Genomic DNA, 26,577 nt, shown 5'->3' on the forward strand with positions numbered 1-26,577 from the left:
TTGAAAAAAAAAAATGATGTTACATAATGTACCTTCAACAAGCTACATTTTTAAAAGATGTGTCCTTTTTTATCATATTAGGTCATCTATTATATCATGTATAAATATATTTGCATTACATAAAATATCAATCTAAGAAGTTATAAAACTATTTAAAATGTGGTTGTCAAACAATTCTGCAGTTACTCTGCTAGGAAATTTGCTAATATGATTGAATTTCATAAATTTTTTAGTGTGGCTTAGGTGCACAAACACTTTTTTGGGCCACTGCATATAGACAGAATCTGGGCGGTAAGTTGGAGGTGTTGGTTTACCCGAGTAAAAGGAGGCTTCTTTCAGGAAACTTGTAATCTTGTAAGCTCTGGCTGTTGGATGTTTGCTCCACTCCTATTACCCAGTATCCCTCTCTCTTCTTCAGCTGCAGGTAATCTGACAACTCTGCAGGCTTCACCTGGAAAATTAAAGCAGATAACTTGAGATATCTGAACGGCTTTATTTAACATAATGCTCATATTCTACATTTCACCCCACAAAACAGAGCTTTTGGTTTTGTGTAGTAAGTATTTGGCTGATGTAATGCATGATTATGATGAATAACATCTCTAAGCTTGTTTCAGCCCACACTTAGAGGAAATATACAAAAATTAACCATTCCTGCAGTGTGTCATTTCTACACACTTTTTTCCCACACTTTTTCTCCACCAAATGGAATCGCAATTGTTTTGAAAGTTGCAAAATCACAAATTTTGCAATTCGGATTGGTTTTGAGCAACAGATATACACTCACCTAAAGGATTATTAGGAACACCATACTAATACTGTGTTTGACCCCCTTTCGCCTTCAGAACTGCCTTAATTCTACGTGGCATTCTTTAGAAATGTTGGCCCATATTGATAGGATAGCATCTTGCAGTTGATGGAGATTTGTGGGATGCACATCCAGGGCACGAAGCTCCCGTTCCACCGCATCCCAAAGATGCTCTATTGGGTTGAGATCTGGTGACTGTGGGGGCCATTTTAGTACAGTGAACTCATTGTCATGTTCAAGAAACCACTTTGAAATGATTTGAGCTTTGTGACATTATCCTGCTGGAAGTAGCCATCAGAGGATGGGTACTTGGTGGTCATAAAGGGATGGACATGGTCAGAAACAATGCTCAGGTAGGCCGTGGCATTTAAACAATTGGCACTAAGGGGCCTAAAGTGTGCCAAGAAAACATCCCCCACACCATTACCAGAGCTGCCAACCTTGAAGAAACTTTATGAGTACAAACCCCCCCCAACCCCACCGCGGGCCCACAGCGCACCCGACAGCCCACCGCCAATGTACGCTCCACCGTTGTCCACCCACCAGTAAGTAATCTATGAGATACCTAACACTAAAATACATAATATACACAATATACTTTCACCAATTACGATTTATTAGTTACTCCATAACCAAATACAAGTAGACCATAAATGTTATACAGTTACTGCACACCCATCATTGTGTTCAGGATATTATATACAAAAAAGGCTGATGATGGTTAAACGTCATACAAAAATAGAACCAAAGACAGATTAAACACAAATAGTAAGATTAATAACAAACTACCATATTCAATAGCAAAAGTGTTTGTTTTCCAGTAGATGGCAGCAATCTTCCACTAAACTATGGCACATTTCATATTTTCACTATGAATGAAACTGAGTAGTAGATATTTTAATTGAATTTGACATAAAATGTTGCTATTATATAAATAGACTATTATTACTAATTTATGTACATTTAATTTAATATGTAATCAAATTAAATATGAATTTTAATTAATAAATAAAAATGTATATAATTTAACACAACTACACAAAACTACACAACTGTAGAGTAAAAACATTAATAAAAAACTGATATTCCATCCATTTAAAAAAATCTGACAAGATTAAGGTAAAGTCACACTGTCTGGTGCCTCTCTAGACAACCCAGCACAATTGTTAGCATAACGTTTTAGGTAAAAATAACTGCCATTCATTTACTAGAATCTTAATACTATGCAATTAGATACACTGTTCCTTCATTACATCACTTTACCTCTGTCTTTATCCCCATTTTTCATCTTCCCTGCATCAGAGGGCATTGGTCTTTTTGATACTGTAGGGTAGGCTATGGCAGACTATAATGCTAATTTATAATGCGTCATGTGAATTCGACCATCTGTCACAATCAGGTAACTTTTTGTCTACTGACGCGAGTTAAGCACCCTCAAACGAAAGCAATGCTTTCTACATTGAATGTGGCAAGACGCGACGCAACACAACACAACAGTTACGTTAATTCATTTTATACCAGCAGGTCAAACAAAATCATACAATAAAGGAATTATGGAGCTTTGATATTACAGAAACGCCAACTCTATTCATTCATTAAAATTGAACCGCCAACAGCGTATCTCTGTGAGGCGGTTCATCCATGGCATGCAAGCCTGCAGTTATCCGGCCTGCCTAGCTTGCTTGAGGAACTGAAATGAAACGAACGCGCGCGGCGCGGACTCGAAGCATTTGTCTAGGAGGGGCGGGCATGTAAGCGGAGGTAATTAAGCGCTCTGATTGGCCGAAAGCTTTTCACTCCACTTTCACGCTGTGGCTCAGCAGCAGAATCAACGTCATAGATTGCACTGAAACCGGCGAAATGCGAGATGCAACAAAATGCGTACATAGAGAGCAGCGAATCGTACAAGCGTACCAAAGGGTCAAAATGCGTGCCGAGTACGAAAAATGCGTACATGTTGGCAGGTCTGCACAGCCTGCACAGTGGTAACAAGGCATGATGGATCCATGTTCTCATTCTGTTTACGCCAAATTCTGACTCTACCATCTGAATGTCTCAACAGAAATCGAGACTCATCAGACCAGGCAACATTTTTCCAGTCTTCAACTGTCCAATTTCGGTGAGCTTGTGCAAATTGTAGCCTCTTTTTCCTATTTGTAGTGGAGATGAGTGGTACCCGGTGGGGTCTTCTGCTGTTGTAGCCCATCCGCCTCAAGGTTGTGCGTGTTGTGGCTTCACAAATATTTTGCTGCATACCTCGGTTGTAATGAGTGGTTATTTCAGTCAAAGTTGCTCTTCTATCACCTTGAATCAGTCGGCCCATTCCCCGCTGACATCTAGCATCAACAAGGCATTTTCGCCCACAGGACTGCCGCATACTGGATGTTTTTCCCTTTTCACACCATTCTTTGTAAACCCTAGAAATAGTTGTGCTTGAAAATCCCAGTAACTGAACAGATTGTGAAATACTCAGACCGGCCCGTCTGGCACCAACAACCATGCCACGCTCAAAATTTCTTATCCCCTTTCTTTCCCATTCTGACATTCAGTTTGGAGTTCAGGAGATTGTCTTGACCAGGCCCACACCCCTAAATGCATTGAAGCAACTGCCATGTGATTGGTTGATTAGATAATTGCATTAATGAGAAATTTAACAGGTGTTCCTAATAATTCTATTGGTGAGTGTATGTATGTCAAAAAGGCTGAACAGAACTGATCTATATCTAATCTATATCTGACCAGAAATAACAACACACCTCGAGCATTGTCAGCCACAACTCTGAAGACACACTAAGCGCCTGGAACTGTTTATCATTAATGTGTCGCAAACTGTCCAGAACCAGAGCTTTGGCCCCAAATATCTCACACGTCCTGCACAGACCTGCAACAGACACAACAACAATTGCGGTTTAGTCCTCTAATTTTGATTTGAGACAGTGACAGACAGATGTATTCATAGAATGTGACTGAGATAAAACTGCATGAATGAATACCATATGCCTATGAAACTAACAATAATCGCTTGTGCAGAATGATTGAATGTGATGAATGAGACTTTTATAATGAGCTTGTGTTAAAACAGATTTGTTGGTTGATTCAGAAGGGATGATGTGCAAGGTGAATGTCTCGGTTATAGTTGCAATGATGACATTCAGAAGAAAACTAAGACCAAACGTAATGAAAACAGTGTGAGGCAAACTAATATCCGTCACAGCAAGGACAATGAAGACCATCACAGGACGCATTCAATGATATGCCTATGTATCTTTTAAACAGAAAGTTCATAGTCCAATCCATGATTGTTTTTTTTTATATTTAATACTGTAAAGCTGCTTGTTTTAAAGAAATGTATTGTAAAAAAAAAAAAAAAAGTGCTATATAAATAAACGTGCCTTCACTGGAGTGCTGAATTGCAGAGCTTGTACAAACATCTACACCGCTATGACCAGACGCTTTCTTGGGTTTAGGGTTTAGCCATCATAAACAATTTTATTGATCCCTTCTCCTATATAATATTACTATCATTAATGTGTCTATTTGTCTTACCGCCCAGATTGGTGGGCTTGTCGATGAGCGATGCGACCACCAGGAGGTTGCTGGTGAGTTTTCCCAGGCGTGCTGCCCTCTGCTGGGCCATGAGCTCAGGCTCCTGCTCCTGGACACTCAGCTTCCACGGCGTGATTTTCTTCTGAACTTCTGCCCAGCGCTCTTCCTGCTCCAAATCACCTATTAGACATGCATGCTTAACATTTCACACTGTAATGATTTCGCTCTTCTTCTAACAAATTAGCTGGTGCTGTAACAAACTGAACATTACAAAATAGAGAAATCCCACATCCCAAACACTGATTGAAACGAGGGAGATTCTCATGGTTTTCATAAGGGTGGTGCGGTTCCTGCTCTCTGCTGCCCTCATGTGGTGATTACCTTTGTCCTGCTGGATCCAGTCACCAGGCTGGAGTGCACAGAGATCCCTCACACGGTTATTTAATTGCAGGGCGCCGCACATCGGGAAGACAACAAAACTCTCAAATTTCCACAGTGGAAGCCACTCATCTTCTGCCAACTCTGAAAGGGAGGGAAAGGTCTGGAATATTGTCTGGGGAGGAAGAGAATGTGATGCTGCTGGATTATAACAGCACAGAACAAATCAGATTATACACAGAAAATAGAAAAAGGTGTGTGTGTGTGAGAAAGTTTTATATTACATTGTGGGGAGCAAATGTCCCCATAAGGATAGTAACACCTGAAATCATCTACATTGTGGGGACCACCCAGTGTTCCCCACAAGGAAAATGGATTAATAAACATTAGGGGTGTGACGAGACACTTAGCTCACGAGATGAGACACGAGATTGGGTTCACTAGAACAAGACAAGATTTTTAGACCAGTATTTTTAAGAAATCCTCAATGACAAAATTCATGACTGGAAAGAATAGTCTGCAGGTGCATTTTGAAATGATTGAACTAATCATCATGAATGTAATTTCAGTTCTACTTTCTGAGTATGAATTATCAAATTCCTTGAAGGACAACAATACTCAAGCCACAAACTTAACTGACTGGCTTCTCCCCTGTATGATTTCACTTGATTTTTTTTTTCACAGCCTCTGATGATGTATTTTAACGGTCATCAATATCGTAAATCCTGGAAAGTTTTTTGTATTTTCATATTTTTTTAAATGTATGTACATTTATAACATTAATACTTTTGCATCAAATTACAAAAACAAGTTACCGCTGCTGTGAAGGTCTTTTTTAATGCAGCGTCTATGGATGTGATGGTAAAAATTAGGGCTGTGCGATATTGAAGAAAAATGCGATATGAGATAATCCTTGTTAAATAATGCGATATTCATTATCCAATACGATTTTGCTTTAAGTGTGTAAAATCTATTTCTTTCCCCAACTGATATCTTTCACTTAAAGCATAACCGACTGTGTTTACATAAATACTCATCAAGACATAACTGTGTGTGTATTTGACATTTTGAGTGTGTAACAAGACTAGAAAAAAACAACGGCTTGTGTGCATGTTTCAGTGTGTGTCAGACAGCACAAGACTGCAAGGAGTTGTTTTTTGCAAGTTATTGCGTTTAATAACTCTTTTTAACGTCAAGCAAATCACATAAGTAACAGTCGTGTGCCCAGTCTATTCTCTACTATAATGCGTCAACCTAAAACGTAAACTTTTCACAACGTTGAAGTAGCCTATTAAAATCATTCAGATACTTTGTACCCTTGCGATATGCATATTGCGATATGTACATTTGCGATATTTAGATAATTTAGATATATTGCGCAGCCCTAGAAAAATGAACATCTTGATCTCTTTTCACTGCCGTTATCAATATCACTATTTTTTCCCTCTTTTTAAAAGTTGTGAAATCACGATTGTGGAGTTTTTCTTTTGCTATCCGAGCAAATAGGGACACAAAAAATATATTTAATGTATACTCTCATTCACCGCTATAAAAGTTAACCCAACGATATGATGACTTCAGCTTTGAGAAACCCGGAAATGTGAAAAGGGTCTATTAACTGCAAATAATAAGTGCAACCATAATTAAAGTACTAATTAAAGTGCAAAACAGAGACCAGAGCTAAGAGGTGGCTACAACTACACAGCCCAGCATAAGATAGATTTGCAATTTGGAGACAGGCTATTGTGTGTTGCCTAATTTGCATGAATCAGGGAGCTCGCGTTTGATTTGTTGTGATTTGCGATCGCACATACTCGGTGTATAGGGAGAGGCAGTGCTGAGCGCGCATTCTAGATACAAAGACATTTATCAGACACTCTATCAGGCTCCGTTGCGCACAAAACTTCTGCCATGATCCTGTCAATGACAGTGAACTGTGATTCCTCAGACGCAGTCACACACAGCGCAGAGCAGATGTTTACAATGGTTTACAATTGACCTATCAGTAAGCCCCACCCCCTTAGTTACTGTTGCCAACTCGGACAAACAAACGTAGTTGCTAACGGTCTTACAATGACAGCTGTCAGTGTGAAACCCTTATTCCAAGATGTTTTTGGACCCTGTCTGAATGATGGCCAAACTTTACTGATGGTTTATGAAGTTTATTACATCGTTTTTCACAGCATAAGAAGTGTGCATTAAAGTCTCATTCACAAACTCTCTCTCCGTTGCAGTATCATTAACACACAGCAAATTATACAAAAACACTCACAGTAAAAAAAACATATACAGACCGTATGCCTTTTCGGGGGTGCTAATAAACTGTCAACTTTTTTTTGGCAAAACAACTCAGATAAATTGCTAACGTTAGCTCTCCCTTTCACTACCCGTAGACTATAATACCCATCAAAATAGGAGTCCCTCCTTAGATAATGCAGACCTTAAACATATTTTATGTGTTTAAACACATTTATGTGTTTTTGACCAAAACTGTTAACGTTACATGATGTGAGAAAACTAGTTATTTCGGTTTGTATGTTAGCAGGGACTCACTAACTTGAATCGTAACTTAGTGAGAGTATAACAACCACAAAATCCTTTCAGGATACCGGGAATCAGTGTTACAGTACCCCAGGCACATCATTTTACAATTTTTATAGCATAAACAATTAAACCGATGAGAGCTTCGGATTTTCCAATTTTTCTCTATGGCGCTGAAACCTAAAGATGTCTGAGTTCCGGTCGCCGTGCAACTGATACTCAACTGCCATTGGCTCAACTGCGTTCGAGGGGAGGGGCTTACAGATAGGTCAACTGAAGCGACCGTTATCCAACTGAATTAAATGGTTTTTATCTAATGTAAACGTGGCGGTATATTTTGTATATGGTATATTTTATGCTAATTTCACCCTCACTGGCGATATCGCGAGATCTCGTCACACCCCTAATAAACATACTAAATGGTGTTTTGCTTTTTTTTTTTTTTTTTAAAAGAGCAGAATGTTTTCTGTGATGGGTAGGTTTAGAGGTTGGGTTAGGGGATAGAAAGTACAGTCTGTACAGTATAAAAACCATTACGCCTATGGAGAGTCTCCACAAAGATAGCGAAACCGAGTTTGTGTGTGTGTGTGTGTGAGAGAGAGCTCACCTCAACACTGTAATCCCTGATTGGGTGGAAAGCACTGAAGAAGAAATGCTCCTGGATTCTAGACCAATTTTTCATTGCATTTCTGTGGGAAATAAACTAGTTTTAAAATGCTCTGATATCTCCAGGTTTCTTATGAGAATCTATGGAAAAACCAGTCTTAGAATACCAGTCCCAAAATGTGTCTCTATAATTCAGGATCGCAGCTCTATTAAACCCTGTAAAGCCGATATGGAGCTCAAATTCAAGGAAGAAAAAGCACCAGTTTTATTCAGAGGCCCAACTGAGCTAAACATATGCAATTTAGGTGCAGTTGTTAATATTTATATGGCCAGAAGGTAAGATAAAAATAGATTGTTATGTAAATCAATGAAACCTATATAACAGTAAATATCTATATAACAGTATAGCAGACTACTTGCATAAAATGGTTATAAATATCAGTTGTCACTCTATATCTCCCAATAATATGTCTTAGTAAGATGATATTTAAATGCTTAATTTTATGATCAAAGCCCTGTAGTTTTAATTGTGTGTGTGTGTGTGTGTGTGTGTGTGTGTGTGTGTGTGTGTGTGTGTGTGTGTGTGTGTGTGTGTGTGTGTGTGTGTGTGTGTGTGTGTGTGTGTGTGTGTGTGTGTGTGTGTGTGTGTGTGGAGGGGGGGGGGGGGGGGGGTTGATACGATTCAATGCATTGAGGGCTGACAAATATAAATTTATTAAAAGCCTGATATATAATTTATATAATCTTTTATATGTAATATGAAAAATAATGTATGGATAATCAAGTAAACCCAAGTTGCTCCTTCAGTCAAGTAAGTGATCATCTTGAAATATTAAAGTTCTTCTAACATATACTATACAAAAATCAGTAAAGATTTCCCAGCAAAAAGACACACGTACCACGACCTGAAGGGGGACATTTTTACAGTTATACTAAAAGGCTTTTTACTTGCTAAAAAAGTATAAACTATCAATTAGACATCAGACGGCATCACAATGTAGAAGATTAAGCACAACAGGTTTTTCAGCAAAGTTTTGATCATTTAGAGGCCTTAGACATTCATGAATCAAATATGATGCAGTAACAGGGTATATACAGAACTTCTTAAGTTGAATTTAATACCTTTTACTACCTTTTTAATACCTTAAAAATATTTTTTAATACCAGCGCGACTTCAAGCTGCAACTATAGTAGCGTAAATTAAATATCTTTCCAAATGGAATAACATATTGCATCACAATGTAACGAGGTCATTATAACTTAACATCAACTGCCCACAGAGATGAGAATAGAAATAAAGACAGAAGAGGAAGGAGACATCTTCTTCATAGTTCGTGCAGTGTACAGAGGGAAACGAGAGCAATTTTCACGGCGCAATAAAGATTTTTTTTCTTTTTCGTTTTAACCCTCTGGTCCTCTTTGGTCAAAAATAACCGAAAACTTTTACGTTTTTAAATTTTTAAATGTTTCTATCTCTCTATTATAGGTTTTTCCACATATTTCACTCGTATAGTGAGCAGACAAGTCGCGCTCGACGATCCGAGCCATGGTGTGAGCTTTACATCGCATGCGATCTACTCGTACAGTGTGAGTAGATAACCTTGCTGAAATCGCACAGTGTATGCCCAGCTTTAAGCAACTTGCATATTTCGAAACAGCTCTTCAATGCCATCGTTCAAATTGAAAGAGTGGTGTTTAGTTGCAAGGTCTAAACACCACAGCACCTCACAGCAGGCTACTGCTGGCTGCAGTGGTTTGAATCGGGAGAGCAGTCGGGGTTGAGGGCTAAGCAGTGGAGGTTGAGGTCGTTGATGCATCCGTAGCGCAGAACATTGATATGGGAAGCTGCTCGCTACGTCCGCGCATCTTGGTGGCTATTTGATTAACTTACATATGCGATTTGATGCCATTCACACCCACCCAAGTTATTGTCTTCTTGCAGACGTGGCAATAAGCCTTGCGGCTGTTGCAAACTACTGGCCTGAGCCAGTCTTTAAATCGTGAGTCCTCCAGCCAGAGGTCCGAGAACTTGCATTTCCCCATGCTTTACTTACTGAATGGAAGCGAGCTCGCGTACATGTTTGGCAGCAAGCCAGCCGCGGACCCAGTTTGTATCAGCACGCGCGCGAACGAACACCACCTCACGATATCGCGCAGGTCCTACTCTCAACATATAAATAAATCCACGCGAATTTGAGAAAAAAAGGCCTGTACTTAACACAATTTGAAAATGTATCTAAAAAAAATTGGGCTCTAAAAATGTAATACCTCGTCAGATGACGTTTACTACTTTTTAATGCCCTTAATTTTGGCTAATTTCATTTACTACCTTTTACTACCTTTTACAACCCCGCGGACACCCTGAGTAAGCTTTATAGAATTTACGAGTGAATCTTTTCTCACCCGGTGTTCTGCATGGCTTCAGCCTGCTGTAAACAGGCCTGGACCACTGTGGTCAGCCCACCCAGGTTTTCCACCATGAGGACACGGGCGTCCTCCAGCTCCCACACTCTCTTAAGGGCGAGCAGGGCATACAGACGGACGCTGAAGTTATGACTGAAACACCACTGCAGGCTGGCCTCCACCGCTCTACGCCACTGCACCTCCTGAGAGAAACACCAGAAATAAATACAGAAAATGTAGATTTCTTCCTGTTGGCAGAGGAAGAAATTAGATTCAAATGATAAAACTGCACCTTATCTTGCAGTTTTGGGAGGAGGACGTTCAGGTGCACGAGGACAGAGAGAAAAGTGCAAATGCTTGTTTTTGTCATCTCATGATCCTGCAAAACAAATAATTTACAAGAAAATAGACATTACATAACTCAAACTGCAGTATGTAATATTTCAGATGTTAAAATACTTCCTCCTGTCCGAGTTTAATCTAGTTATTTTTTCTACTGCAGTGCTTATAATGAGAAACATACAGGCCTGGTTTTGTGTCGCACCTGTTTGTAGATTGAGGTTTGTGTGTTGATAAGTTAAAAAGTTTAAGACTCACCAGAGTGAAACAGTTCCACAGGTTCTGGATGTGAGACGGGTTCAGATGGAGGATCAGAATCAGGGTCCACTCGATCAGGTACTTGATGGATGCTTGGTTACTGCAGAACCCAGCCTCACACACGTGACTCAACACACAGTCCGACACAAACTCCTGAGACAGATAACAAAGTACACCATTAAAGTGACTAAAAATTTTACCTGCTAAAAAAAAATTAATTGTACTAATTATATTACTCATTTTCATATAGATAAAATGTATTTTATTCTTTAACCCTTGTGTATTGTTCAAATTCACTACCCTTTCGTTATGTTCGGGATAAAAACATCCACTAAATTTAACTGCTGTAAAAATGTATTAGATAAATATCATCATTTATCATTTATATGCTGTTATACTCCATATAACTCCATATAAAAGCCAGAAACTAAGCTTTTTTTTTTGCACAGGCCTATCTAAAGGTACAATGGTGCCTTTTAAAAATTACAATTTTACCTCTTCCCAACAGGGAAAACCATCAACAATCAGAATGTATGATTATATGCAGTGTTGGGGGTAACGCATTACAAGAAACTTGAGTTACGTAATAATATTACTTTTTCTTAGTAACTAGTAAAGTAACGCATTACTTTTCAAATTTACAACAAAATATCTGAGTTACTTTTTCAAAAAAGTAACGCAAGTTACTTTTTCACATTAATTTGACTGACAGCTCTCCTGCCCCCATGTTGAGAAAAATAAGTGCAGAGGCGTTGTGTGTGAACATGGTGGTTATTGTAGTTCTAGACTAAATGTTAGCATTTATTTATCTCACATGCACAATAAAGATTCTGTACTCCTCAAAATGAATAAAATCAGTCAAATGCAAAATCAGAGTACTATGCAAACCTCCAATAATTAAATGTTAAATTAAACAACTATTTTTATGCATAATCTACCTTTATATTTAATTTACCAATGTCTTGCTGCTGACCCTTGATGATGAAAATTACTAGATTTTTTGTTTTTATTGGTAAAACTTTTTTCTCCTGCATCCTATTCTACCATTATCCAGAATGGCAGCACAGCAGAGCTGCGCCCTCTACTGTTCATGCGTGAATTTGCTTATTTATCTTTTTTATTATTTATATTTGGTATGAAGAGGTCTTTACCGTTGCACAAAAATATAACTTTTTTGTTATAAACAAAAACAAGCCCAGCACAGGTGAGAAAAAGTAACGCAAAAGTAACATTACGCATTACTTTTCTTAAAAAGTAACTAAGTAACTCAATTAGTTACTTTTTAAGGGAGTAACGCAATATTGTAATGCATTACTTTTCAAAGTAACTTTCCCCAACACTGATTATATGGTATATCCAAAAATGTCGTTATAATGGAAGTCAATGGGGCAAAAACAGCCACGGACAGTAAATGAGGGAACAAAAAATATAAAATCTGATGTTGCACAAAAACTAACAATGCATCAAAGCCAATGTTGTTACTAATCTTTGACATGCCTAAGACTATGATAAAAGGTAAAAAAATATCCAGTCCACAATCACTTTTTATATTGCAAATACCGGTAAGTCATTTTGTGTGTTAAGACTTGTATAAATAAGATTTGTCACCAAAAATCAGTCCATTTGCTGAAACAGAGAAAGTTGTGGCCAAATTAAGACTCAACAGAACCCCATAGTAGATGTGTATATAGTGTATATACACCGATCAGGCATAACATTACGACCACTGACAGGTGAAGTGAATAACACTGATTATCTCTATCACGGAACCTTTTAGTGGGTGGAATATATTAGGCAGCAAGTGAACATTTTGTCCTCAAAGTTGATGTGTTAGAAGCCGGAAATATTTTCATATTTTCTTTACTTTTCACCCGCACCGGACGCAACGGCCATGCCATAACAAAACAAATGCTGTCTACATGACGCGACACGACGTGGAGAAAGTGAACACTGCAAACCCATTTGTCCTTTGTGTCAGAGTGCTGGAGTATGCTACATTCGAAATGGAACGAGGCATTCGTTTACTGTCTGGGATTTGTAATGTTGTACCGCATCTAGAAGATGGCATCACTAATTATAATGGGTTCTATTTGCTTTTGTTGCATTGCTCCGCTAGCGTCTGGTGTAGACATGTTATGTCATTTGTGAACTTTACTTAGATTAATCGTTAGGGTTGGGTATCGTTTGGGTTTTTTTCGATACCGGTGCCAAACCGATACTTTTAAAAATGGTATCGGTGCCTAAACCGATACTTTATAAAAAACAAAGAGCCACAAAACAACGGTGGATGACATTAAAGAATGGCTTTTTATTGATTTTTTTATTTTTATTATTTCAATTGAACAATTTATTACAAGTTTAAAGTATACTTAAATATATAAATATAAATAAATTCAAAACACAATTTACTTAACAAATTCACAGTAAAACTAAAGCCACCTAACCCAACTACAACAGGCCTAATTTAACATAAAATAACAGTTACAGTGTAATTCTTGGTATGCTACAAACCAGCTTCAAGCTTCAGCTTTATTTTGCAGAAATATGACCATATTCTCTGGCTAAATATTTTAGAACGTATCGCCTTATTGTTTCCATGACGACGTGTCATGCTTCTCACATGACACACAGCAGCCGCAATAGCGCTGTATGAAAGCTCAGCTGTATCGGGTTTATTTCGTTTTTTCTTTTTTATTCAAAATATTCACAAACTTGCTAATAACTATGTCATGAACTATCTGATATTCTGATTTTCAAATATGTGTGAGTGTTTGTTTGTTAGTTGATCTATACTGCGCGATGGGCGGCGCCATGTTAGTTTGTGCCTCAGAGAATCGGATCTGTCGGATTTACTTAATTTATCGGATTTATTTAATACATGAAAGTAAGTGACCGCTGAACTGGGAGAAGAATAGAGTAAACTACATAGTTACTATATAATGTGTATCTGATATGAATAAAACACGTAACGTTAGTCAAGTTATAACGGTCTGAAAGGATTGTTTTTGCCGCTTCCATAGACATCAATGTTTGTTTTTTGCTAGTAGTTATGAACATTTAAAATGTCTGAAACCTAAAATAAATATTATGTGGTTGAAAACACTGAATTGTTGTGATATGTGATGAGCACTGAGCGTGTCTTTCTCAGCGTCAGCCAAAACGCGAAAGCACGTTTGAATTTAATTGGCCCCGAAATCTGCGTTCAGATTCGGTCCGGTACATACCGGTACATTGCATGACGACAACAACTACAACATAACAGACCTCTCAAGCAAGTACTGCGGGTGATTTTGAGGTAATCAAATATGTCAAATTAATATGTCGTGCTCAATTATTTACTTATGTGTCAAGTGGCCACATAATAAGCAAGATAATTATGCAGTTGGGGCTTGTATCACCCTGAAGAGGTTTCTTTTGCATAACAATCTGCTGACTGTACACTATCCCTTGGTCTTGGTCTTTTTATAACTCAATTACGTAATTCGCAGTACTTCAAGGGAGTGGGCGGAGCTAAAGAGCTCTTTTGCTGCTTTTTGCTCTTTTCGTCTCTGATTAGTGGAATTTTCTGCACAGCATCATGGGTAATGTAGTTTTTCAGCACAAATTGTGCTGTAAAACACGATTATTTAATAAATAAGATTAAATAATGCAGCCTCGAATTGGCAACCTCACAGCTCACAGTAAGGGATTTTAAGGGTCTTCAAGTTAGCATTAAAATTCATTGGAAAAAATACCTCCGGAACCCAACTGTTGTACTCTATTACAAATAACATCATACATACAAGTAGTCATAATAGAATATTTAATTAATTCATATTTTTCCTTCATTGTGCCTGTCAATGTGGGCTTATTATACATCCAACAGATTTAATCGAGTAATGTTTAGTAGAAATGACTGAATGTTATCTCTTTGTGAGGGTGTTCTCAAATTGTCTTCATTAAAAAGCATAATATAAAAGTTAAATTGTGATCTGACAATAGAAGAATTGGTATCGGCCAAAATCCTTGAAATCAAAGTGGATTAAAATGCATGTGTGCGTGTAGAGCTCTAACCGGTCTAAGTTTATGCAGAAGCAGCAGCAGCGTCTGCCACACGCGGTTCTTCACTCTGTGCTGGATGGAGTTGCTATAGTAACGTACTTTGGATTTTGAAATCTCGGCATCCTGAGGGAAGGATAAGAGAAACAGGAGGGAACTTTAATCATAAACACATGCAATAACAATGAGAGGGGGGCATTCAAAACTCATTGTTTTCAGGAAGTGCTTTCTTTAAGAATTGAACACCTAATTTCCAGTAAGAGCTGTAGTTAAGAATTGAACACAAACCTTGCTCAGTAGTCGTTGCACGAGCTCTTCCATCAGACGCTGGTGAAGACGATTAGATGGATTCAAGCGGCAGAGAAAAGCCAAAGCACACACTCGAGGAAACTGGTCGTCTCTGTTATCACTGGAAATAAATGTAAATCGGCATCAAAGTATTTGACATGCTATGAAGAAAAGTACAATGAAAATATTTAGATTCAAGTAGTTTTTTACCACATAGTCTATTTGTAAAAGTCATGCTTAGTCAATGTTGTCAACTTCTAAAATGTGCATACCATAGCAACAATTTAAAAAAAAATTATTCACAATTATGGACTGCTTTAATGAAACCTTACTCATTAGTGATCAAGAGTAACCTCTCTTTTAGACATTACAAACAGCTACTGTTGTGGTTTACCTGCTGACAGCTGTATTTGCTGCACAAGTATCACCAAGTTGCTCAACGTAGCTTTGAACCTCCTGAACAAGCCTGAAAGCAAAAAAATTAAGGAAAATAAATAATTGCAGTCAAATTGATTTGATTAATCACGATATATATATGCCACAATTCTGAATATAATATTGAACCGTTCAGTACGGCATTCACGGTTCAATACGCACTTGTGAATTGTGAGTTTTTGCAGGTTTTGCATTTAATTAATTATTTTTCTACAAATTCTATAATTTGCCTCCATCCCAATATACTGAACAATGCGACATACATTCACATCACACGTTAGTGGTAGAGTTATAGTCACGGAACACTATAGTGATTCACAATCACGAAAGTTCATTTGCATGCGTTTTAAAACCTTGCCGGTCAAACATTTCATTTGCGTGCTTATGCACTGTGTTGACATGCGCGGAGCGCGCGCACTAAAAGCCTGTCAAACACGTGATTACTGGACTAAGTAGTCGTCTTACTGCGCTAATACTGTCAAATACACACAAGGTTAACATAAACACAGTCTGTTATGTTTAAAGTGAAAGTAAAATGTCTGTATATTATATGCACGCAGGTCTTAAATTGACAGCAGCGCAGCCTAGTGAACACACATCTAAAATTATGTCATTATTTACTCACTCTAATATTGTTCCAAACCTGTATTCATTTTTCGATGACATTCCCTTTAATGTTAATACAACAACAAAGAGAAAATCACTCACTGCTCTTGACTGAAAAACTTTAATACAGTAGCTTTAATAAGAATCAATGTATATTTTATAGTGAAGTCTATGTAGTGTTTTACATTTATTCATTCAATTTCATACTTAAATGCTGCAGTACAGCTCTGAGCTGCCAGTGTAAATATATCTATATATATATATATATAGATTTACACTGGCAGCTCAGAGCTGTACTGCAGCATTTAAGTATGAAATTGAATGAATAAATGTAAAACTAAAACACTACATAGACTTCACTATAAAATATACATTGATTCTTATTAAAGCTACTGTATTAAAGTTATATCTCTATCTATCTATCTATCTATCTATCTATCTATCTATCTATCTATCTATCTATCTATCTATCTATCTATCTATCTATCTATCTATCTATCTATCTATCTATCTATCTATCTATCTATCTATCTATCTATCTATCTATCTATCTTATATTATACAATACACTAGGAATGTGTACAAAGTTTTTTTTTAAAGTAAAGTTTTAAGTTTAAGTAAGGTTTTTCAAGTCTTTTAAGTAAAATAAAGAAAGGGTATTGCAATAAAAAAAAAAAAATTCTCCTTAACCTCGTGCTGTTTCTGTCGCTTAAGAATAGAATAGCAAAAAAAAAAGTATATTTTACTTTTTGATTATCTTTTTCTTAATGCTCATATTTACCTTTGGTCTCTTCTGAACACTGGGCCGTACACACAGGCCTCAGTCAGGATGTTGAGGTGTAAGAGAGCCGTATTGAACACAGCATCTGACTGGACACCCTCTGCTACCCCAGAGGGAAGCCAAGTCTCACAACAATGCTGGATTAGAACATTAAAAACCCCTGATCGGAGCTGAGCCAACCCCATGAGCTCACTCACAATCTGTCGAAAACAGATTTTATATTTTATACACTAGCTATATATACTTTGATCATAAACACTTTAAAAAATATTGGGGATGTAAAGAGAGATGGTGAAGTGTTTGTAGATCTTTCTCTGACCTGTTGTAAGCAGGCCGTGATTCTGGGATTCTGTTCCTCCGTGAGCTGCAGAAACCCCTGGTCAAAAGCTAAGCGCACAAATCCCTGTAATGTGCACCAGAAGTCATAAGGGTTTGTGCTCAGAGCCTGAACCACCTTCCACGATGCACATATGGCCTCAACGCACAGAGATTCTTCACACTGCACCACCTGCTGGAGAAAATACACCCATGAACTAAAACACAATCACACCAATCTAACCGGTCCTTAAAAAGGCACAGAAAAATATTATTTTAAAAGAAATTACACCAACAGGAAATCTTTTATTTTTTTCAATAATTTTACAATAGCAAATTCCCTGAAATTCCTGATGTTTTTATAATGTTACTGACAGGCCCAAGAAACCTTAACTAAGATTATCAGTTGACTTTAAGACGATACCTAGAAAACAGTAGAATATGCATTTGTTGCCCTTTAAATCTAAAATGATAATTGTTACGTACTCTTAAGTACATGGAGGAATGTGTGTGTATGTGTGTGTGTGTGTGTGTGTGTGTGTGTGTGTGTAGGCTCGTCTGTTTTGTGCTTCAGATTTCACTGGAACAGCTTGTCATTCTTCATCACGGAAGTTGACACTCCAGTTCACACTGTCAATCATCTTTCACCGTTCATTGTTCACCCGTATCTCCTCCGTCCCGGCAGCTTTTTGCTCGATTTGTCTTACTGTTACCGTCTAGTATACTCCTTGTTATCATAAATCTGTGTTTTTGTGATTACATGCTGTTGTTGCTAGAGTTTATTATATACGCATGTCCTATATTTGCCTGAAACGATCCCTGTTATTATTGTGGATGTAAAGTGTACAGTTCCGCATGTTCTGTCGGTCTTCTCAAGTCGTCACGTTGTGTGAAAAGGAGCGAGTAAGTCAGTCGTACGACATACATTGAGCACCACATAGGAATTTCCCGTTGTATTAGACACAACAAGGTTTAGGAGAGAGGGCCACCCCCTGTATGTTTTGTTTATTTGAACAGTTAGAATAGTTTAGAAGACTTTTCTTTTCTACATTTTATGTAATCGTCAGTTTAGTTAATAAAAACTACAAAAGTTTTTGATTTGTAAGATTTTTTATGTTTTTAGAAGAAGTCTCTTATGCTCACCAAGGCTGCATTTATTTGATTAAAAATACAAAAAAAGAGTTTTATTGTGAAATATTATTAACATTTAAAATTACTGTTTTCTATTTGAATATATTTTAAAATGTAATTTATTTCGGTGATGCAAAGTTGAATTTTCAGCATCACTACTCCAGTGTCTTCAGTGTCACATGATCCTTCAGAAATCATTCTAATATGCTGATTTGCTGCTCAATTATTATTTATGCTCATTATTGTTCATTATCAATGTTGAAAACAGTTGTGTAATATATTGTTTTACGATTATTTGATGAATTGAAAGTTAAAAGAACAGTATTTATCTGAAATAGAAAGAGTTTGCAACACTGTAAACAACACCTGAGACTTTCTAAAATGCGTTCTATTTATTTTGTTTGGTACCCCTCAAGCTTACCTTCCCATCTTAGTTTGTTATTTGTATTGTTGTGATTTGTCTCTTAAGTTGTAAATATAGATTTTTCACCTTTTTACACTTGGCACTGTACACCCGAAAATAAACTTTTAATTTAATTCAAGAGTACGTTTTATGTCCTTCTCTTCTGCAGCCCACCTGTGGTAAGACTGATGCCATGAAGCCCAGCACTGGCAGAATGAGACGCCCAGGCAATAATGCTAGAGCATCCACCGCAGCCCTCAGGACCTCAGGAGCTTCAGGAGCCCGAAGGGCCCCAGCAGACTTCTGCAGGAAACTTAGACACGTCCACTGATCTCCAATAAACTGGGCCACAATTCGCCCCCAGTCTTTCAGCAAGAGACCGTCCTCTGGGTGACTGGAATAAACACATTCATTCAATGACTATGCCAAATATTTATAAGTTGGTAGCTTAACTAAGATATTTTGGTAGCACTTTACAAAAAGGTCACATTAGTTAAATGCTAGTTAACGCATTACCTAACATTAACAATGAGCAGCAAACTTTGTTAAGGTTAGTTAATAAAAATACAAATGTTCATTGTTAGTTAATGTTAAAGAGCACCTATCATGGAATTTTGAAATGTACCTTTCATGTAGTGTGTACTATAGATCTAAGTGAACAAAAACATCCTGCAAAGTTTTGAAATATGACAGTGCACCGTATATATAGTTATTTTCTTTCAAAAGTAAGAGTCGACTCGGAGTCATTTTTAAGAATCGTTAGAAGACCGAAGCTTTTTCTCTGACTAGATGACGTCAACTTGTCAAGTTATTTGAATACGATACGCCCACTTATTGCGCTCCAAGACGATTGCGCTCCAAGACGCCAGTGAAAACTAGAAAGCATCATGGCAACAAGACGCTGTGTTCTGAAGTGCGACTCAAAAGCAAACTTTTTTCATCTGCCCAAGGATGAGCATTTGAAGACTAAGTGGCTTGAAGACAAACCATACATTGTCGCGATTGTGTGTTTATTTAATCGTCAAATGTCTCTATTTGCATGTTTCGCGATCTCAGGAAGCTTTTATTATGGACTTCTATTATGGCACATGGTATCTTCTTCGTCTATCTGTACCATATATGGATTACATGTGCACAGAGCGCCCTCCGGCTGCCAGTATGAATTGAAAACAACACATAAGAGACTCAATCGCTCAATTAGGCTACATCTGCGCATTTTGAGGAAGTATTGAATAAAAAATACTCCTCTGTTTAGAAATTTGACACAGACATATGAGACTATCAATATGTCTCCTCATCTGCACACTTTTGAACTAAAAGCTCTGAGGGATGTTGATTTGTCGCGAGTCTTCGTGACGAGAATAGAGGAGTTTTTTTATGAATGAGATCAGCTGAGGCTCATATTACAATCAAACGGTACAGACGCGGTTTTCATATTCATAACTCCTGACACATATTAACAAATTACTGTCACTAAGACTTTGATGGAAGTTCCGTTTCCGAAAATATCTGCACAGACTATACCAATCACAACTGACTGGGTCATCGGACCAATCACCGCAGATTAAAGGCGGGGTTTTGAAAAGTGAATCACTAAAGGAATCATTTGAGAATCGCTGTCAAAACAGGTAAAAAATAAATGCATATTATAAGAAAACTAAAGTCTTTTTTGTCATTGCATGCATGCAAAACTGTTGTTGGGGACTTCTAAAACAATATTTGGAACATTTTAAATGCCATGATAGGTGCTCTTTAACTAATGTAGTATGTAATGTAATGTAAAATTAAGTTCACCCAAAAATTTTAATTCTGTCCTCAATTACTCACCATGATGTCATTCCAAACCCGTAAGACTTTTGAAACACAAATTAAGATCTTTTTTGATTAAAAGATTTCTGTCCCTTCATTGGCAGCTATGCAACTGAAAATGTGATGCTTCAAAAAGTTCCTAAAGAGATCAAGTTTGGTCCAAATTTTCTGAAGAGACACAATTGCTTAATAAAATGAACATATTGAATTTAGGCTTTTATTCACATATAAACATTCATCAGTGAACATAAACAGAAGCTCAACGAACCTGCTTGACACGCTCAAACTCAAATGTGGTGCGTAACACGAGAATGAACCTCATTGGTTCTTGCTGAAGCTCAAATGTGCTGCGTAACACGAGAATGAACCTTGTTGGTTCTTGTGGAAGCTCAAACGCGCTGTGTAACACTTGAGAATGAACCTCTTTGGTTCTTGCAGAAGCTCAAACGTGCTGCGTAACACGAGAATGATCCTCATTGGTTTTTGCAGAAGCTCAAACGTGCTGCGTAACACATGAGAATGAACCTCATTGGTTCTTGCTGAAGCTCAAACATGCTGCGTAACACATGAGAATGAACCTCATTGGTTCTTGCTGAAGCTCAAACGTGCTGCGTAACACATGAGAATGAACCTCATTGGTTTTTGCAGAAGCTCAAACGTGCTGCGTAACACATGAGAATGAACCTCATTGGTTCTTGCTGAAGCTCAAACGTGCTGCGTAACACATGAGAATGAACCTCATTGGTTCTTGCTGAAGCTCAAACGTGCTGCGTAACACATGAGAATGAACCTCATTGGTTCTTGCAGAAGCTCAAACGTGCTGCGTAACACATGAGAATGAACCTCATTGGTTCTTGCTGAAGCTCAAACGTGCTGCGTAACACATGAGAATGAACCTCATTGGTTCTTGCAGAAGCTCAAACGTGCTGCGTAACACATGAGAATGAACCTCATTGGTTCTTGCAGAAGCTCAAACGTGCTGCGTAACACATGAGAATGAACCTCATTGGTTCTTTCCTATGTTCAAAGTGAACATGCTTGAGCGTCCGTTTACCACAACTGATGTGTGCATTGATGAATGTTTATATGTGAATAAAAGCCTAAATTCAATCTGTTCATCATATAAAGCGATTGTGTCTCTTCAGAAAATCTGGACTAAACTGCTCAATTCATATGGATTAGTTTTACAATCTCTTTATTAACTTTTTGAAGCATCAAAATGGAAGTTGTGTAGCTGTCAATGTAGGGAATGTAATCTCTCAGATTTCATAAAAAAGATCTTCATTTGTGCTCCGACAATGAACGAAAGTCTTATGGATTTGGAACGACATTACAGTGAGTAATTTATAACAGAATTAAAAAAATGTTGGTGAACTAACAGTTTGACAAATGAAGCCTTATTGTAAAGGTTTACCAATATTTTTTTAGAGCTTGAACAGACCTGACTGTCCCAATTGTGGGCTTCAGTAATGTCTGGTTGAGATGCTGGGATGATGATGATGATGATGAAGGGTAGAAATAGTCGGTCAGCGAGTGAAGTGATCTCATGGCCTGAGACTGGGACTCTAGGACACCTTGATCAGCCATGTCACACAACAGCGCAAGTGTGGCCATACTGACCGCTCTCTGAACCTGCCCTGGCATAGAGGGACTCTGGAAAAACACAGTTTAGATCTTATTCCATGATAAAATTGCCATCCACTTACAAAATGTTTCAGGAGGTGTCTAATTTGCTAACTAGGAGCTCACTTCAAACAAAATATAGTGAAAGAAAAAAGGAATCAACACAACTGGGGTTTAGCTCAAAGGAAAGGGAAAGAATTGTTGTGCTGCTCTGCTTACTAGATGGTTCTTCTAAATACTTGATTTTGAATCAAATATTTTTGTAATGATCACTTAACTTCATATTTAATTTCAAAGGGAAGGAAAATAGAGCATTCTAGGGATACAAAACTGAACAAGTTTAGGGTTGGTAAGATTTAAAGAAGACTGCATTTTTATCAAAAGTATGTTAAAAACGGTAATATTGTGACATATTTAAAATTACTATTTTAGCATATTTTTGAGTAATTGTTTCCTGTAATGGCAAAGCTGAATTTATTTTAGCATCATTACTCCAATCTTCAGTGTCACATGATCCTTCAGAAATCATTCTATTATGCTGATTTGGTGTTCAAGACATTACTTTTATATTATCAATGTTGAAAACAGTTAACAGTTTTGTGAAAACCATGATACATATTTTTCAGGATGCATTTGCTATAGAAATCTTTTGTAACATTTTAAATGTCACTGTCACCTTTGAGCAACTTAAATTTCAAAATATCAAAATATTGTTTTTTTGTAATCTTACTGACCCCAAACTTTTGAACAGTAAAGTACATTTAGCAACTGTAGTGCAAATATGATGAACAGAATCAAATCTGTGTTGAGTGGTGCACCTGTTCCGAAGGTTCATTGAGGATCCTCAAGCAGTGAGCGGTGAGTTTTGGGATGTAGTTCTGCTGCAGATTTGAGCCGTACCACGAAACAGTGGAGTAAGAGAGAACCAGCTCCCTTAATACCGATAGATAAAGTTCAGACCTCTCCACATCACATAACTAGAGAGAGAGAGAGAGAGAGAGGACAGATACATTTGTCAGAGTGTAAAAATCCCCCCGAAATCCGGCTAAACCAGATGGTAGTTTGTTTTACGTTTTAAGTGGTTCAAGTTGACCATTTACGTTCATTAGCTGGTCTAAACGGTTGATGGAACAGGCTCATTAGTGCTGGTACACCACCTTGGATCCGCTTTGACCACCCAGGCTTAGTTTTTCCAGCAGGATTCACTGTGTCACTGTGTGTAAACACTCACCTCCCTCAGTTCCCCACTCAGCCTCCTCAGCAGAAATTCCAGCACTGAATCCACAACCGACAGCATGTGCGTTACCAAAGCGACAGCCACAACATCTTCTACAAACATCCAAACACAACAGCTTCAAGACTTCCATTTAGCAGGTCCAAAACACAGTTTGTCTTCTTTTCTCAAACCCAACACGCACCATTCTCCTTCTCTGTATCTGAGCGTCTGCGATGCAGCTGTAGCAAGCGCAGCAGTAGCTGCAGGCTCTTGTCCGTCTTGTGAAGCACCAGATAGACGTTAGTGCTAAGTCTCCGTAAGACGTCCAATAGGGGCTGGAGAAGTAGTTCTAAACCAGGTTCCTCACTCCTGGTCTGCTGCAGGTCCGCTGTAAGCAGTACGGCCCGTGCCAGCAGCTCGGCCTCACCTGGATCAGGTAGACTTCCTGACTGATCTGCCAGAAGAGAAGAAACCATACTCACGCACAGCCTAAACCATTATTATTTACACTATATACAACACATATTAAATGTTATTAATAAAATATTAAATGTTAAAAATTATGGCTTTCAATTATACTGCAATGTTCAATGGCTATAATTACAAATTTCAAAGAACATTGGTATTGGAAGTATTAGTATCGGTGATAATGGTCTTCATTCATAGTACTCGGTAAAAAGATGGCATTAAACAAATATTTATAATATACATTCTTCATGTTGTTTCTACATTAAAGGGGACCATTATGCCCCTTTTTGTGATGTAATAAGGATGTAATATAAGTCTTGGGTGTCCCCAGAATTTGTTTGTGAAGTTTCAGGTCAAAACAACCCACAGATCATTTATTACACCATGTTGTAAATGCAGATACTTGAGTGGAAGGAAAAACATGCTGTTTTTGTGTGTGTTTCTTTAAATGCAAATGAGCTGCTGCTTCCGGCCCCACTTTCCAGAAGAGGGTGGAGCCTTTACAGTTTGTGCTAGAGGCCGCGGGACTATCAGGACCCAACGCAATAGTAAGCCTAATAAGCCTAATCTCTTTTGGCGCGGGACTAGATTTGATGGCCGAGTGTGGGCGCGGGAGGTAAAGAACTCATGTGCGCGGGTTGCGGGAGAATAAAACAATTTGCGGTACTCCCGCAAAATAGAAATAAAAAATCTAAAAACTAGGGATGCGTGGTATACCGGTACTGGGAAAATACCGATATATATTTTATTTCAAATGGTACAATATCATGATTTTGCTCATTTCGGTATATGCTGCTGTTCCAAGGTTAACCGCTAGGTGGCTGACGTGGAACCAGCAAATGTGGCAACATAGAACAAAATGAATACAGCAGTTAAATCTCACTCAACATGCCCAAAACTAATTAATAAAGAGAGGAGTAGACGTGAAATTCGGCATTACTTTGCTTATAAAACTGCTGAAGAACCATCAAACCTTGCCAAGCATCTGTCACTTGCCATTCCTGTCTTGTACAAGACATTAAGAGATTGACAGGTGAGTGCATAATTCAATTCATTTGAATTGAATTCATTTCTTTTAACACTGATCAACGCACATATAAGATCGTATCGTTTAAATATAACAATCTCCAGCATTCGATTTCAACCAGTGACGTTTAGATTTCATAATATTTGCACACATACTATTGCACTATTTACATTGGTGAAAGACTGTGTTTATGTGACTACTCACTAAAGACTTTTTGACATCATTTTGTGTGTATTTGACAAAGGAAAAACAACTTAAAGGGATAGTTCACCCAAAAATGAAAATTAGCCCATGATTTAATCACCCTCAAGTCATCCTAGGTGTATAAGACATTCTTCCTTCAGACGAATATAATCAGAGTTATATTACAAAAGTCCAGGCTAATCCAAGCATTAGAATTTCAATAATAGTTGCTCTGTTTTCGAAGTCCATAAAAAATGCATCTGTCCGTCAAATAACGTGCTCCATGCGGCTCCGGGGTGTTAATAAAGGCCTTCTGAAGCGAATCGATGCCTTTGTAAAAGAAAAATACCCATATTTAAAACATTATCAAGTAAAGTTCCAGCCGATAGCCTTCCATGGAAAAGTGTTGAAAGTTGAAAATTAAACTCAAGATGCATACGTGATGTCATGACGAGCGTACCTTGTCGCGTTAGTCTTTCGATCGGCAGAGGACCTTTCAACACTTTTTCCATAAATTTAACACGGAAGGCGGTCAGCCAAAACTTTACTTTATAAAGTTTTAAATATGGATAGTTTTCTTACACAAATGCATCGATTCGCTTCAGAAGGCCTTTATTAAGCCCCGGGAGGCATGTGGAGCACGTTATTTGACGGACAGATGCATTTTTTACGGACTTCAAAAACAGAACAACTATTACTGCTATAATAACGCTTGGATTAGCCTGGACTTTTGTAATATAACTCCGATTTTATTCGTCTGAAAGAAGAATGTCAAACACCTCAGATGACTTGAAGGTGAGTAAATCATGGGCTAATTTTCATTTGTTGGGTGAACTATCCCTTTAATTTGTAATACACAAGCTCTTTAGGCTTGTGTGTTTGTTGTTGGTATGAGCGCAAAGAAAACTCCCTCTCATCCCATCCCATGTATTACAGAATGCTATAAAATCGCTTGCATGTTCAAATGGGCAAGGTTTAAAAAGAAGTGGGCAAGTGATTTCCGTCAGCTCTCCCGAAATGACAGCGAAAGTGCTGAATCTGAGCGCGCAGATTGCTTTTACAGTGCAGGTGCGATGTCTTTTGAAGCCAGAAGCAATTTGCAAATTTTGAGAGCTAGAGAAGGGCAGTATTGCTGAAATTACTTCTCACAAGAAAGTTTCCAAATGCCCAATTTGATGTGATAATCTTTGTTGATTAATTTAATAATAAACATTTGCAGTAATTTCCCGCTTCATAAACCCCGGGTTTGCGAGAGTGAGTAAAATTATGCGCAATACCCGCGCCAAAATTCAGACCCTGTATGGTATCGATTTAATATTGGTACTTCGGTATTAGATTGTGGTACCGTACCGAAGCCAAAATTGTGGTATCAACC

General features: G+C 37.9%; 1 protein-coding gene across 2 annotated transcripts in view; it reads right to left on the reverse strand.

Annotated features, from left to right (window-relative positions):
• The window catches only part of tarbp1 (TAR (HIV-1) RNA binding protein 1), a 45,699-nt gene that overhangs the window by 9,323 nt on the left and 9,799 nt on the right, over positions 1-26,577 (reverse strand). Inside the window, exons 11-28 of one of the 2 annotated variants that reach the window (XM_079842353.1) lie at positions 23,727-23,978; positions 23,540-23,637; positions 23,127-23,285; positions 22,127-22,338; positions 19,051-19,270; positions 17,347-17,535; positions 17,028-17,227; positions 15,600-15,671; positions 15,206-15,326; positions 14,933-15,043; positions 10,880-11,032; positions 10,575-10,661; positions 10,283-10,485; positions 7,881-7,962; positions 4,736-4,907; positions 4,355-4,534; positions 3,565-3,689; positions 315-451 (exon numbers count right to left, since the gene is read on the reverse strand). In XM_079842353.1, the coding sequence (XP_079698479.1) occupies positions 315-451; positions 3,565-3,689; positions 4,355-4,534; positions 4,736-4,907; positions 7,881-7,962; positions 10,283-10,485; positions 10,575-10,661; positions 10,880-11,032; positions 14,933-15,043; positions 15,206-15,326; positions 15,600-15,671; positions 17,028-17,227; positions 17,347-17,535; positions 19,051-19,270; positions 22,127-22,338; positions 23,127-23,285; positions 23,540-23,637; positions 23,727-23,978 (2,773 nt within the window). Of the gene's footprint in view, positions 1-314; positions 452-3,564; positions 3,690-4,354; positions 4,535-4,735; positions 4,908-7,880; positions 7,963-10,282; positions 10,486-10,574; positions 10,662-10,879; positions 11,033-14,932; positions 15,044-15,205; positions 15,327-15,599; positions 15,672-17,027; positions 17,228-17,346; positions 17,539-19,050; positions 19,271-22,126; positions 22,339-23,126; positions 23,286-23,539; positions 23,638-23,726; positions 23,979-26,577 lie in introns of both variants that reach the window. The other variant, XM_079842352.1, reaches the window with a different exon arrangement.

The sequence above is a fragment of the Gobio gobio genome (assembly GCF_949357685.1).
Source record: "Gobio gobio genome assembly, chromosome: 18".
Lineage (NCBI taxonomy): Eukaryota > Metazoa > Chordata > Actinopteri > Cypriniformes > Gobionidae > Gobio > Gobio gobio.